Source organism: Ornithorhynchus anatinus, chromosome 14, assembly GCF_004115215.2.
Source record: "Ornithorhynchus anatinus isolate Pmale09 chromosome 14, mOrnAna1.pri.v4, whole genome shotgun sequence".
Taxonomy (NCBI): Eukaryota; Metazoa; Chordata; class Mammalia; order Monotremata; family Ornithorhynchidae; genus Ornithorhynchus; species Ornithorhynchus anatinus.
Window position 1 is genome coordinate 43,546,231 of NC_041741.1, and position 14,993 is coordinate 43,561,223.

General features: G+C 50.0%; 1 protein-coding gene across 1 annotated transcript in view; it reads right to left on the minus strand.

Annotated features, from left to right (window-relative positions):
• The window catches only part of RBFOX2 (RNA binding fox-1 homolog 2), a 246,547-nt gene extending 231,759 nt beyond the window's left edge, over positions 1 to 14,788 (minus strand). The window contains exon 1 of the mRNA XM_029079218.1: positions 14,755 to 14,788. Within this exon, the coding sequence (XP_028935051.1) occupies positions 14,755 to 14,760 (6 nt within the window). The 5' untranslated portion in view covers positions 14,761 to 14,788. The remainder of the gene's footprint in view (positions 1 to 14,754) is intronic.
• Between the last annotated feature and the right edge of the window lie 205 nt (positions 14,789 to 14,993).

Genomic DNA, 14,993 nt, shown 5'->3' on the forward strand with positions numbered 1-14,993 from the left:
TCTACCCTACTACGGGGCTGTAGGACTGAGGGAGGGGTGAATAAAGGGAGCAAATCAAGGGTGGCACAGAAGGAAGTGGGAAGAGAAGAAAGGATGGCTTAGTCAGGGAAGGCCTCTTAGAGGAGATGTGTCTTCAATAAGGCTTAGAAAGGGGAGAGTGATCGACTGTCAGATACAAAGACAGAGGGAGTTTCTATATGGACTGGCTTTAGCCAAAATCACCCAGGATGCAGGCTGTCCTGAGTTCTAAAACTGGAGAGAAAAGAACTGAATTCAGATCTCTTCCTTCCACCTCTGGGCCCATTCAGAAATCACTCTTACCCATTCAATCATTCATATTTATTGGGCGAACACTGTGTGCAGAGGCACATTCCTGCCCCAGACAAGCTCACAGTCTAGAGGGTGAGTGTTGCACTACTGGAGAGCCAGCCGGTCCCAGGACACTACTACAGTGGAGGAAACAAGCTGGAAACCAAACCAAGTGACCACACACAAAATCTTAACCTGCTTGGGAAAACTGGATATTTAGGACTAGGGAAATACCCTTCCCTGGAAAGAAGGGCACTGACTAAAAATAAGAATTATTCCAAACCACTCCTAGAAAGAGGAATGCAATGCATTAAAGGAAAAATATCTCTCTCTCTCTCTCTCACACACACACGCACACTCTCTCTCTCTCCAACCTATAGTGTATATTTATTTCAACATTCTTTTCTGCTAGCCTGGCATAAATCTTTATTGGCCCCAGGCAAGGAGCTTTCTGCAAAGCCAATTTATTCAGGTTTTGTGGGAGTCTATTATAAACTGACAGCATGTGAATTTGGATGAGGATGGATATATCCAGAAATGTATATGTCCATTACATAGATATATATTTATATGTATAAATATATATATATATTTACATACAGAGAGATATACATACATACATAGAGAGAGAGAACACACACATCTCCCCAGAAGAAGCAATGTGGCCTCATGGATAGAAGACACAGAAGGACCTGGGTTCTAATTTTGGCTCCACTACTTGTCTGCTGTGTGACTTTGAGCAAATCATTTCACTTTTATGTACCTCAGTTACCTCACCTGTAAAACAAAAATTAAAGCTGTGAGCTCTGCATGGGACATGGGCTGTGGCCAACCTGATTAGCTTGTATCTAACCCCAGCACTTAATTACAGTGCCTGTTATGGGCACAACTTCTCTGTGCCTCAGTTCCTCCATCTGGAAAATGGGGGTGATTAGATCCTTCACTCTCTTAGTTAGACTGAGAGCCCCATGAGGGACATGGACTGTGTTCAACCTGATTCATATGTTTCTAGCCCATCACTTAGTAGAATGCCTGACATAACTAAGCACTTAAAAAGTTTTCAAATAAAAATAGGATGACCAAGCTTTCTTACTACTTTAGTCATTCAGTGAACTGTATTTATTGAGCACTTAACTGTGTGCAGAGCACTATACTAAGTGCTTGGGAAAGTACAACAGAATAATATAACAGACACACTCCCTGCCCACAACGAGTTTACAGTCCAGCTTACTTTGCATTTCCCCCACAAGAGTCCACTACACATTTCAATTTGGCAACTATCGGTCCAGCGAGTTGGACACACTATCACATGCTGGGCAGAATCCCAGCATCAGCTGCACTGCTGCTTCCCTGAAGCTTTACAGAAATGCTCACAAAAACAAGCAGCCACCACAGAAGAGTCTTCCTAAATTCCAGCTAATCCCAAGGCGCCAGGCTCTGACAGGAAATGGTGATTCCTGTCAGGCCCTCCAGACACCCGGTAATGGATAAGTTTTAAGGCAGGAGGCTGGGGACCACCACGGAGAGCCCTCCAGGTGCATCCATCCAACCCAGAAGTGACCCCGCTCTGAGCTGGCCCCTGGGGACCAGGATGGGATGGTGGACAAAAGAGGTCAGAGCCATACTTCCAGGGCTTCTCCGCTCTAGACTGTAAGCTCATTGTGGGCAGGGGATGTGTCTGTTTAGTGCTGCACTATACTCTTTCAAGCACTAGTACAGTACTCTGCACACAGTAAGCACTCAATAAATATGAATGAATGAATGAATGAATGGGAGTCTTCAATCACAGGGGCCCTTGGCGGGGAGGAGGAGGAGGAGGAGGAGGCTGGGGACAAGCTAGATTCAAATCCAAGATCTTTTCTCTCTTTTATGGTATTTGTTGAATGCTTCCATTCCAAACACTGTTCTAAGCGCTGGGGTGGATATAAGCTAATTAGGTCAAACACAATCCCTGTTCCACATAGGGCTCACAGTCTAATTAGGAGGGAGAACAGGAATCCCCTTCTAGACTGCAAACTAGGCTGGGAATATATCTTTTGCATTGTACTCTCCCAAGCGCTTAGTACAGTGCTCTGCCCACAGTAAGTGCTCACTAAATACAATTAACTGACAGTTGAGGAAACTGAGGCACAGAAAAGTGAAGTCACCCAGCAAGCAATTGGCAGAGGCGGAATTAGAATCCAGGTCATTCTGACTCCCAGGCCCATACTCTCTCCACTAGGCCATGCTGTTTCCCATATCCCTGGACCTGAGTTCTAATCCTAGCCCTGCCACGTGTCTGCTCTGTAACCTTGGGCAACTCATTTCACTTTTCTGGGCCTCAGTTCTCTCATCTGTAAACTTGGGATTAAAACTGTCAGCCCCATGTGGGACATGGACTGTATCCAACCTTTCATTCACTCCTTCATTCATTTGATTTACTGAGCACTTACTGTGTGCAAAGCACCGTACTAGACGCTTGGGAGAGTACAATAGAACAATCTACAGACACATTCCCTGCCCACAATTAGTTCACAGACTAGGTGGGGAGACATATTTATATATATAATGATGAATTTGTATCTAGCCCAGAGTTTAGAACAGTGTGAGGCACATAGTAAGCGCTCAATTATTATTTTTATTATTATTAAGCATTGACACACTACCTAGAACTGCTGTGGGACCCTGAACTACTGGGCTCCCGCTCTCTTGGAGGCCTTACTTGGATTGGGTTTTTTTCCATTTCATCCTACGCTTGACAAACTTCCCAGAAAAAGCCCCAGGAGGGAGGGAGCCCCCTAAGGTTGGCTCTCTGCCCTGCCAGGCCAGCGCTTGCCTGCTTGTCTCCAGAATTCAATGGGGAGGCGGTGGGAGGTCGAAACGGTCCGCGGGGACCCTGGGAGATGGGAGATGGCCGGCCTGCTTCACTCACAGGACTCGATCCTGACACTTGGTAGCCCCGCGTCCCAGCTCGCCCACCGCCGGACTGCGGGCCTGGGCGGAAAACCCATTCTCCGCAGCCCTCCAGCTGCCGGCAATTATCACCGCCTCATCCCCAAGGGGCCACTGGTCTTCTGTGGCCAAAGCAACCCAAAATAAAATCATGACAAGATCTTCCCACGAGCCTCTTCTCTCGCACAGTCTTCCTGTCAGAGTGAGGGAGGAGATCTGTCCAGATCCCAGGCCCCCCGAAGTGCGGCTTATAACCTACTTGGATACCATCCTGGGTTCCTCTGCCATTTCTCTATTCCTATTATTTCCACGCCCCCTCCGAGAGAGATGTGGATTCCAAATCCACTTCACCCCATTTTTTATACTAACTCTTTTCCAACCCTCATGCTAAACAGTATTTTGAGTACAGAAGAAGCAATGATGACCTGACAAAACCAATTCAGCCAAAAAAAAACACAAACCCACCAGAATGCCTCCTCTGAAGCCATATCCCTGGAAGAAAATTTCCAAATTACCCTGTGCAAAGACTCTTCCCCTGGGCAAGGGATAAAAATCAGAAGGCAGCCTCCAAGAGAGCAGGAATGAGAACAGAGCATTAAAATGCTTGGTGGGAGAGAGCTCTTGAACCAAAGCAATGAACAATGAAGCAAGTTCCCTGTCCCTCTAAGGTCAGGGATTGTGGTTAGGAGGCTGGTGTTCAGCTCTAGGGTCTCACTCCGCTACACTCTGGGAACCCAGCTTTCCTTTAGCCCCTGCACCATTAGCGTCTGGCCTCAAGCGTGTCATTCCTCCTTGATTTCCCAGCAGCTTTAGCTGGGAGGCCATGTTATCTCACGGCCGGTCAGAGGGAGAAAGCGCCGTAAGCTACTCTCCAGACTCTGCTTTCATTCATCCAGATTCCCCACAGCAAGAGTCACCACATAATGCCCGGCCTTTCCCTGACGAGGCCTGGACTTCGATTTGTAAGGAGAAGGGGGTCGGGGGAGAGGGCATCACGGGGGCGGGGGAGGGTCGCTGGCAACTGTATGAGCGTCCAACCTGGGCAACAAGAGGGGAAGCCAGAATTTGGACCCACCTACCCAACTAGGTTGGCATCGTTAGCCAACGTTCCTCACCTGCCCGAGTTTCAAGGTCAAGGTCTCCCTGACCTTGGCAAACAAGCACGGTGAAGAGCGCACGGTGAGCAGAGAATCGGAAAGAGAATCATACCCTGCATCGTGTCTCTCAACCTGATATTCTTCTTGAATTCGGAGAAATGAGCTATGTCGCGTGAAATCCACTCGAGAAAACGGGCGAGGAGAAAGAGGGAGAGGAAGGTGAAAGCCCCCGGTTTAATCAAGGGTCCTAAACCCCTGAGTGGTAGCATTCTCTCCCGACGGCTCCACTCGGCAGTCACTTCAGTACAACAGGGTAAAATGTAGATCAACAGACTGCATCAGCCAACTGGAACTGGTTAGCTCTAAATTGTCTCTCCTCCTCTCCCTGAACCGTAATATCACAGAGGAGGCTTTTTACACAAAGACGCACGTGCGCTCAATAGCTGAGCTCAGGAAACTAACTCTCAGGTTGCTGGGCCCAACTAAGCCATTGAATCGCTCATCCCCACCCCAATCCAGCTTCCGTGTTCTGTGATTTTCAGAGGTCCTCATAAACCTTTAGGAGCAGCCCGGCCAAGTGAGTAGAGCCCGGGCCTGGGAGTCAGAAGGTCATGGATTTTAATCCCAGCTCTGTCACTTGTCTGCTGTCTGACCTTGAGCAAGTCACTTCACTTCCCTGGGCCTCAGTTACCTCACCTGGAAAATGGGGATTGAGACTCTGAGCCCCATGTGGGACGGGGACAGTGTCGAACCCGATTTGCTTGTATCCATTCCAGTGTTTAGTACAGGGCCTGGCACATGGTAAGTGCTAAACAAATACCACAATTATCATTATTATTACCTTTAATCAATCAATGGTATTTATTAAATACTTACTATATACAGAGCCCTGTACTAAGCACTTGGGAGAGGACGCTGCAGTAGAACTAGCAGACACATAACGAGCAACACCAGAGGTCAGATGGCACCGGGATATCGAACAGAACCCTTCAGGAATACACACTTTGCTTTAGCCTAAAATTTTCCTAGGGAACAGGCACCAAGAGGGGGGAAAAAAGACCCACAAAGGAGAAAAAAGATCTGGGCAATTGCTGGCCTAAACAGAAGACAATCCAAGGTCTATAGTCCATCCCACCCCCATGAACCACAGAATGATAGGGTCACCTATGACATCTGGTGCCCTCTGCCTCACGTCCAGAAATTTGGAGAAGAGGTAGCATGGCATGGTAGATAGAGCATGGGCCAAGAAGTCAGAAGGTCATGGGTTCTAATCCCGGCTCCGCCACTTGTCTGTTGTGTGACCCTGGCAAGTCACTTCATTGCTCTGTGCCTCAGTTACCTCTTCGGTAAAATGGGGGTTGAGACTGTGAGCCCCACATGGGGCAGAGACTGTGTCCAACCCGATTTTCTTTTATCTACCCCAGTGCTTAGTACAGTGCCTGGCACACAGTAAGCACTTAACAAATACCACAATTGTTATCATCATTATTATTATTACTAATAATAATAATCTGCCCTTGGGATAACTTCCCCCAGACAAGATCACCCCGCAATCAATCACTGCTATTTATCAAGATCTTACTCTGTACAAAGCCCTGAACTAAGAGCATGGGAGACTACATAATAACAATAAATCATAATTATGGTATTTGTTAAGCAATTACTATGTGCCAGGCACTGTACTAAGCGCTGAGGTGAACACAAGCAAATTGCGGTCAGAGAGTGTGTCTCCCAACTCTGTTGCAATGTAGTCTCCCAAGCGCTTAGTACAGTGCTCTGCACCCAGTAAGCACTCCATAAATACCACTGATTGATTGATACACTAGGTTGGCAGATTCGATCCCTGCCCTCAAGGAGCTTACAGTCCAGGGGGGGAATTTGAAAAATATCACTGCTCTCCCAGCAGGGACTTCTTAGTCCTTGAAACATTTCCAATTCCAAACAAGGCAAAGGGAATTCCTACTTTCGTTTTCCTTTTATCGATCAACGAAAGCTTCGGAGCCTGACAAGGAGCCCAGCAACTGGAACAGGTGTCTGGGGCATGGGTAAAAAGTGTATTCAGTCTCCGCCCTCAAGGAATTTACAATCTAATGATAATAAAGGTATTTATTACGGTCTGACTACGTGCCAAGCACTGTGCTAAGACGTGAGGTAGACTCTCAGACCGGGCTGCTTCAAGGAGTAGGAGGTATAGTAGAGTAAGTGCTTAAATACCATTAAAAAAGGCAGAATCTAAGGCAGTGAAAGTCTGAAGAAGCAAAAAGCTTGGGATCGTCACTGAGAGGTTATTCCGCAATCAATCGATCAATCAGTGTTATTTACTGAGCACTAACTGTATGCAGAGCACTGGACTACGCGCTTGGGAAAGTACAATATAGCAGTTGGTAGGCATGCTCCCCATCCAGAGCAAGTTTGCAGTCTACAGAGAGAAACAGACATTAAAATACATTACAGATCAGGGGCAGAGAGAGAGAAAATAAAGATCTGAACCTAAGTGCAGCAGTCTAAAGTGGAATATCTAAACTCTTCCTAGTAATTACGGTATTTGGTAAGCGCTCACTAGGTGCTAAGCACTATCCCAGCTCTGCCACTTGTCAGCTGTGTGACTGTGGGCAAGTCACTTAACTTCTCTGTGCCTCAGTGACCTCATCTGTAAAATGGAGATTAACTGTGAGCTTCACGAGGGACAACCTGATTACCCTGTATCTACCCCAGCGCTTAGAACAGTACTCTGCACATAATAAGCACTTAAATACCAAGATTATTATTATATGAGATCATCAAGCCAGACACAATCCCTGTCCCATATGGGACTCAAAGCGGGAGAGAGTAGGATTGAATCTCCATTTTGCACATGAGGAAACTGAGGCTCAGAGAAGCTAAGCAAGACTGAGCTCCTCATCTTCCCTCCCAAGCCCGGTCCGCTCCCAGACTTCTCCATCACCGTGGATGGCACGACCATCCTTCCCGTCCCGCAGGCCCGCAATCTCGGTGTCATCCTTGACTCGTCCCTCTCGTTCACCCCACACATCCTATCCGTTACCGAGACCTGCCGGTTTCACCTCTACGATATCGCCAAGATCCGCCCTTTCCTCTCCACCCAGACGGCTACCTTACTGTTACGGGCTCTCGTTATATCCCGGCTAGACTACTGTGTCAGCCTTCTCTCTGACCTCCCTTCCTCCTCTCTCGCCCCGCTCCGGTCTATTCTTCACTCCGCCGCCCGGCTCATCTTCCCGCAGAAACGATCTGGGCACGTCACTCCCCTTCTTAAACGACTCCAGTGGTTGCCTATCGACCTCCGCTCCAAACAAAAACTCCTCACTCTAGGCTTCGAGGCTCTCCGTCACCTTGCCCCTTCCTACCTCTCCTCCCTTCTCTCTTTCCACCGCCCACCCCGCACGCTCCGCTCCTCCTCCGCCCACCTCCTCGCCGTCCCTCGGTCTCGCCCATCCCACCGTCGACCCCCGGGTCACGTCCTCCCGCGGTCCCGGAACGCCCTCCCTCCTCACCTCCGCCAAACTGATTCTCTTTCCCTCTTCGAAACCCTACTTAAAACTCACCTCCTCCAAGAGGCCTTCCCAGACCGAGCTCCTCTTCTCCCTCTACTCCCTCTGCCATCCCCCCTTTACCTCTCCGCAGCTAAACCCTCATTTTCCCCTTTTCCCTCTGCTCCTCCACCTCTCCCTTCCCGTCCCCACAGCACCGTACTCGTCCGCTCAACTGTATATATTTTCGTTACCCTATTTATTTTGTTAATGAATTGTACATCGCCTTGATTCTATTTAGTCGCCATTGTTTTTACGAGATGTTCTTCCCCTCGACTCTGTTTATCGCCATCGTTCTCGTCTGTCCGTCTCCCCCGATCAGACCGTAAGCCCGTCAAACGGCAGGGACTGTCTCTATCTGTTGCCGACTTGTTCATCCCAAGCGCTTAGTACAGTGCTCTGCACATAGTAAGCGCTCAATAAATACTATTGAATGAATGAATGAATGAATGAATGAATAAGGGACTTGACTATATTCACACAGCAGGCAAGCGGCAGAGTCGGGTTTAGAACCCAGGTCCTCTGGCTCCCAGGACCCCGCTCTGCTTTCTAGACTAAATGGTTTCCCAAGACCCTTCCCCCTCCCCCAAATTAGAGAATTATGTCCGGGATTCAGATGGCGGCCATGATCCGATTTGTCCCGATCCCAGCTCAGGCAGCTTTACGCTGCTCACCTAACAAGATCAGCCCCAGCCAACGGAGCTTATCCAAGCTGATCGAAAACGGATTAGATAATGAAACCTTAGCTCCGCCAACCGCCCACTGGGGTTGGGGCTGACAGGAAGAGGAGAATGCGAAACCCAATATCCCCAAAGGCCACCTTACCCCTCGGCTCGCACGCACTCCATGCCTTTCCCCAGTTGCTTGCTGGCCCTCCACTTCCCTTCCCTCCCCTCTCACATCACCTCCGTCTTCTCACATTCGGCCTGCCTCTGGAGGAGCTCCACATCCAAGGCCTGATATCCCTGAGAGGATGGACGTGTCCCTTCATTAACCAAAGACTCACCGACTTTATCCATTTAGATTAATTAAATTCAAACCAATCTACTCCCTAATCAGCACCGGGACTTCCGGCGGTGCTTTTAAACTTTCCGCCTCACCGCCGACCCCCTGCTCGCGTCCTCCGTCTCGTCTGGATCTCCCTCCCCATCGATATCTGACAATGTCGGTCAATTGTATTCATTGAGCACTTACTGCGCTCAGAGCACTGTACTAGGCGCTGGGGAGAGTACAATACAGTAGTAATGATGATAGTATTTGTTAAGCGCTTACTATGTGTCAAGCACCATCCTAAGCACTGGGGTAGATACAAGCTAATCATATTGGACACAGTCCCCGTCCGGCATCGAGCTCACAGTCTTAATCCCCATTTTACAGATGAGGGAACTGAGGCTCAGAGACGTGGCCCAAAGTCACACAGTAGACAAGTGGCAGAACTGGGATTATAAACCAGGTCCTTCTGACTCCAGGGCCTTTGCTCTATCCAGAAGGCCACGGATGCATTCCCTGCCCACAACAAACTTACCGTCTAGAGCTTACCGCTCTCCCCATCGTCAAAGTCCCTCTGAACGTATATCTCCTCCATGAAGCCTTCCCTGACTAACCCCTCACTTCTCCTCCCTTGGTGTTGCCTATGCACTCGGATACTCTTCCAACTCTCACTGCTCCACAGCACTTATGTCCATATCCTTATACTCTGCTGCTTTCTCTAGCTGGAATTTATTTTAATGCTCATCTCTCCCCACTAGCCTGTACACTCCTTGAGGGCAGGGATGGTGTCCACCGACTCTATTCCACTGGACTCGCCCCAAGCGCTTAGTAGAGAGCTCTTCCATATGTGCCGCTTGTCTGCTGTGTGACCTTGGGCAAGTCACTTAACTTCTCTATGCCTCCGTTCCCTCATCTGTAAAATGGGGATGAAGACTGTGAGCCCCACGTGGGACAACCTGATTACCTTGTGTCTATCCCAGCGCTTAGAACAGTACTTGGCACATAGTAAACGCTTAACAAATATCATCATTATTATCATCATCAATAAATAGCACTGAAAAATTGAATGAAATCAGCACTGCCCCGAGACAGGAAATCCAAGATTTAACGCCCACTGAGAGAGAAACCCCAAAATCTGCCCTGTGTGCAGGGGGAAGTATGGTTCAGGCAACCGACCCCTCGTTTTGCAGCTCTGTAACCCCATCGTCTGCTCACATCAGTTTGCTTTTCTGCAGGCTGAGAATCAAATCCCACTTCCTTTCAGATAGGTCTACCCAAGTCCGATCTGATAGACCAATATTAGAAAGCGGGCAGACTATTAGATGGGGTTTGAGAAGACTTGGATCTTAGGGTCAGCCAGTTTCTAAGGTCATCCCGAATTCAAAGACGGCCCTGACTCTCCAGGAAAACCCATCTCTCTTGCCGGCTTCATCCCGAGTGACTTTCCAGGAGATGCGAATCGGTCGCTTTGGTCGGGCCGGGCAATGGCGGTTTACTCGCTGTTCCCCTGCGGGAGCAGGGAAGGGTTGTGTTGGTGAAGTTGTTTGGAAGGAAGACCGAAAAAGCATATCTCCCTGAGCGGGAACTCTGCCTCGTCTAGGCTCTGTTCATTAGTGGTTCGTCGGTTGGAGATCGTAAGCTCCTTGTGGGCAGGGAACCTATCTACCAACTTGGTACACTGTAAGCGCTCAATAAAATTGACTTACTGATGAGCATTAAATGCCTGACTGAAGATCAGTGAGGACACTCCTAAAAGGCAGAAAAAATGACTAGATTATTTGCACCCACACAGCAACACGTCCTCATTAATAATAACTGTGGGATTTGTTAAGCGCTTCCAATGTTCCAAACACCGCACTGAGCGCTGGGGTAAACGAAACACAATCAAGTTGGACACACTCCCTGAGCCACCGGGGGCTCGCTGGCTAAGTATGCCAGTCTATCCCATGTGTAAAAGATTATTATTCCTGCCGCTTCCCAGAAGAGGGTGTACCTTGCCAAGATGGTCCCTTCTTCCTAGTCTCGATTTCATCATTGTCCTACATATCTTCAAATGAATGTCACAGAATTAAAGAAAATTGTACAGACCATCTGTAAAATGCATATGTTGAAATGCTCTAAACTCCCATGAGGGAAGTCAATAAATTCAAGGTAACCTAATTGAAATTTTGATTATCAAGCTTACTGTGACTGTTGTCCAGCACGGTCCCCAAATTGATTGCCAACCCAGGACAGCCAGGAATGGAAGGGGGGGAGGGGGGGAAACAGGGGTGTCTTGCTTTTATTGTCTCCCTTTCCAGAGGCTCCAGTAATGAAAAAGTAGCAAATAGACGGCATTTACAAATACACCACGGGAAATGAAATCTCAGTTCTACGCCTGAAAGTTATATATAATCTGCAAATCTATTGCCCTTTCTCCTTTCTCCGGCACCTCTATCTCCCGTACTGTCCGGCGATCACCCTCTTATTAGAGGATTCTGGTGTTTAACCAGCTTCAAAGCAGCCAGTGAATCAAGGTCCCAGGAGAAAGAAAGAACTGGCAAAGAAATGGACCCGTGGGAGCTAAAAGAAATAACCAAGGTGGCATATGCCCAGCTGGGTCCTCATCAGGGCTTTTCTACCTCCCCTGTCCCTGGTGGCAGACGTTCCTTTCCCATCTTCGGGCCTCAACAGGGCACCTCTGCCACCTGGTTTGAAATCACCACTGCTCACCCCTTTGGCTCCTCAGCAATCCTAGGTGCTGCCACTCCCGAGTCATCCAGTGGCATTTACTGAGCATTTACCACGTGCAGAACACTGTACTAAGCGCTTGGAAGAGTACAATCTAACCGAGTTGGCAGATCTCCTCCCTGCCCACAGCGAGCTTAGAGTCCAGAGTCGTTCTCCCCGACCGAATCTTTCACCAAGGCCAAGCGCAGAGCGGAAAGAGAAGAAAACAAAGCGAAGTCCATGAAAAATAACCTGCCCCCTTCTCCGCAGGGCACGGCAGAGAAACAAATGTACCCCTTCACTTTGCGCCTCCCGCCTTGAGAGGAAAGTAGCTCAGAGGAGGCGTCTGCCTAGCCAAAGGAGAGTAACAGTCCTACAAAAACACATTTTGTCCAGACTCGACTATGTCCCTAATACAGGAAACCAGGCAAGGCCTATAAAGGAGGGAGTGGAATGTGGAAACGTTTACAGAGGTCTCCCAGACTTCCAAGGATCGGGCAAAGCGCTCTACAGCCGCACCGTCCCCCACCCCCTTAACCGCGACCCAAACCCCAAAGCCTCCGCTTCCCCAAACCTACGGAAAGTTTCGAAGTTTTTTCCCCACCTCGAACCAAATCCACTTGAGGTTTCCGGGACGGAAGCCCCAGCCCCGGACCAACGCTCCTGAACGACCCGAGTATCCCCGAATGTCCTATCAATCCACCAGTGCTATTAAGTCATAATATTAATTCAGCGCTTAGTACAGTCCTTTGCACAAAGGAAGCGCTCAAAAAATATGATTGAAGAATAATAAGCGTGGTATTTGTTGAGTGCTTATTTTGTGCCAGGCACTGTTCTGAGCGCTGGGGTGAAAACGGGCACATCGGTATGGACCCAATCCCTGTCCCACAGGGGGGTTCACAGTCTCAATCCCCTTTTTTAGAGAGGAGGTAACTAGGCCCAGAAAAGTGAAGTGAGTTGACAGCAGAAAAGCGGCGGAGGGGGGATTGTTGGGTCCTTACTGTGTTCAGAACACTGTGCTGAGTGCTTGGGAGGGTCCACAGAGGTGGCAGACACGGTCCCTGCCCCCAATGAGCTTCCAGTATAGAGGGACCTTAAAGTCGCAATTTTCTATGGGTGTGGGAATCCTCCAGACCGTAAACTCCCCTAAACTGTAAGCTCACTGCGGGCAGGGAACGTGTCTGCTCAGTCTGCCCTCCCAATCAATAAATCAGGGGTATTTACTGAGCGCTCACTACGTGCAGAGCACCGCTCGAAGCGCTTGGAAGAGTACAACCGAACAAGCAGACACGACGCCCCCAACCCATTAAGACCTTATTATCCAAGCGCTTAATACAGCCCTCTGCACCCAGAAGGCGCTCAATAAATAGTACGGTGCTCTGAGCCCCATAAGCATTTAATAAATATGATTAAGTGAATAACTACCATCTATTGGTTGATCTGGAAAGCAGCTTTCTTGGTCTCCACATCTGCTAAGGCCGGGGGAAGCGAGAGGATGAAGCCGGGGTGTCGGGTGGAGGGACGGGGAGTCCCATTTTCTCAAAGTTCATTCATTCGATGGTACTTATGGAGCGCTTACTGGGTGCAGAGCACTGTCGTAAGCGCTTGGGCGGGTAGAAGCAGCGTGGCTTAGTGGAAAGGGCACGGGGTTGGGAGTCAGAGGTCGTGGGATCTAATATCAGCTCTGCCACTCCCAAAGTCTGTGTGACTTTGGGCAAGTCACTTCACTTCTCTGTGCCTCAGTTACCTCATCTGGAAAATGGGGATGAAGACGGTGAGCCCCACATGGGACAACCTGATTACCGTGTATCTACCCCAGCCCTTAGAACAGTGCTTGGCACATAGTAAGCGCTTAACAAAAACCATCATCATTATTAAGAAAGTGAGCCCCATGTGGGACAACCTGATTACCTTGTACATACCCCAGTGTTTAGAACAGTGATTGGCACATAGTAAGCACTTGACAAATATCCTCGTCATTATTATTATTACGGTGCTCAGTAGAGTGCCTAGCACATAGTAAGTACTTAATAAATACCATGATCATTATTATTACTGTTACAGTGCTTAGTAGAGTGCCTGGCACATGGTAAGTGCTCAGGAAAGAGTCTGACACATAGTAAGCACTCAGTAGTGTGCCTGACACATAGGAAGCGCTTAATAAATACCATGATGATGATTACTAGTAGAGTGCTTAGAAGAGTGCCTGGCACATAGTGAGCGCTCAGGAGAGGGCCTGGCACATAGTGAGTGCTGAGGAGAGGGCCTGGCACATAGTGAGAGCTCAGGAGAGGGCCTGGCACATAGTGAGCACTCAGGACAGTGCCTGGCACATAATGAGCGCTCAGGAGAGGGCCTGGCACATAGTGAGCGCTCAGGAGTGTGCCTGGCACATAGTGAGCGCTCAGGAGAGTGCCTGGCACATAGTGAGCGCTCAGGAGTGTGTCTGGCACATAGTGAGCGCTCAGGAGAGGGCCTGGCACACAGTACGTGGTCAGGTGAGGGCCTGGCACATAGTGAGCGTCAGGGGAGGGCCTGGCACATGGTGAGCGTCAGGGGAGGGCCTGGCACACAGTAAGCACTCAGGTGTGGGTCTGGCACATAGTAGGCGCTTAGTAGAGTGCCTGGCACATAGTAAGTGCTCAGGAGAGGGCCTGGCACAAAGTAAGTGCTCAGGAGAGGGCCTGGCACAAAGTAAGTGCTCAGGAGAGGGCCCGGCACAAAGTAAGCGCTCAGCAGAGGGCTTGGCACATAGTAAGTGCTCAGGAGAGTCCCTGGCACAAAGTAAGCGCTGAGCAGAGGGCCTGGCACAAAGTAAGTGCTGAGCAGAGGGCCTGGCACAGAGTAAGCGCTCAGAAGAGTGCCTGGCACAGAGTAAGCGCTCAGCAGAGGGCCTGGCACAGAGTAAGCGTTCAGGAGGGTGCCTGGCACATAGTAGGTGCCTAAGAAATCCCACGATGATGATGATGAGAGTCAGAGCGCTGGGCAGACTGCCTAGCGCAGGGTAGGCGCTTGACAAATGTCCCGCCGCTGCCGCTGCTGCCAAGCATCAGCGACCCCCGACCCTGCTGGGGGTGACGCCCGGCCGGCCCCACCAACCCAGCTCCCCTGCTCCCTCTGTGGAGGACGCCCCGGGCCCGGGAGCGGGGGAGACGCCCCCAGCCGCTCACCTGCATCCCGCCGCCGGCGGCTCCCGCTCCTCCCGCACCCGCCGCACCCGCCGCCGCCGCCGCCTCCTCCTCTTCCTCGTCCTCCTCGTCGTCCCTGGTCCTCTGCCTCTTGCCGTGGCCGGGGTCGGCTCCGTCTCCTCCTCCCGCTCCTCCCGCTCCTCCGGGCACCGGCTGCTCCAGCTCCGACTCCCGCTTCATCCCCCCCCGGCCGGCGACGCCGGGACCCGGCGGACCTCCCG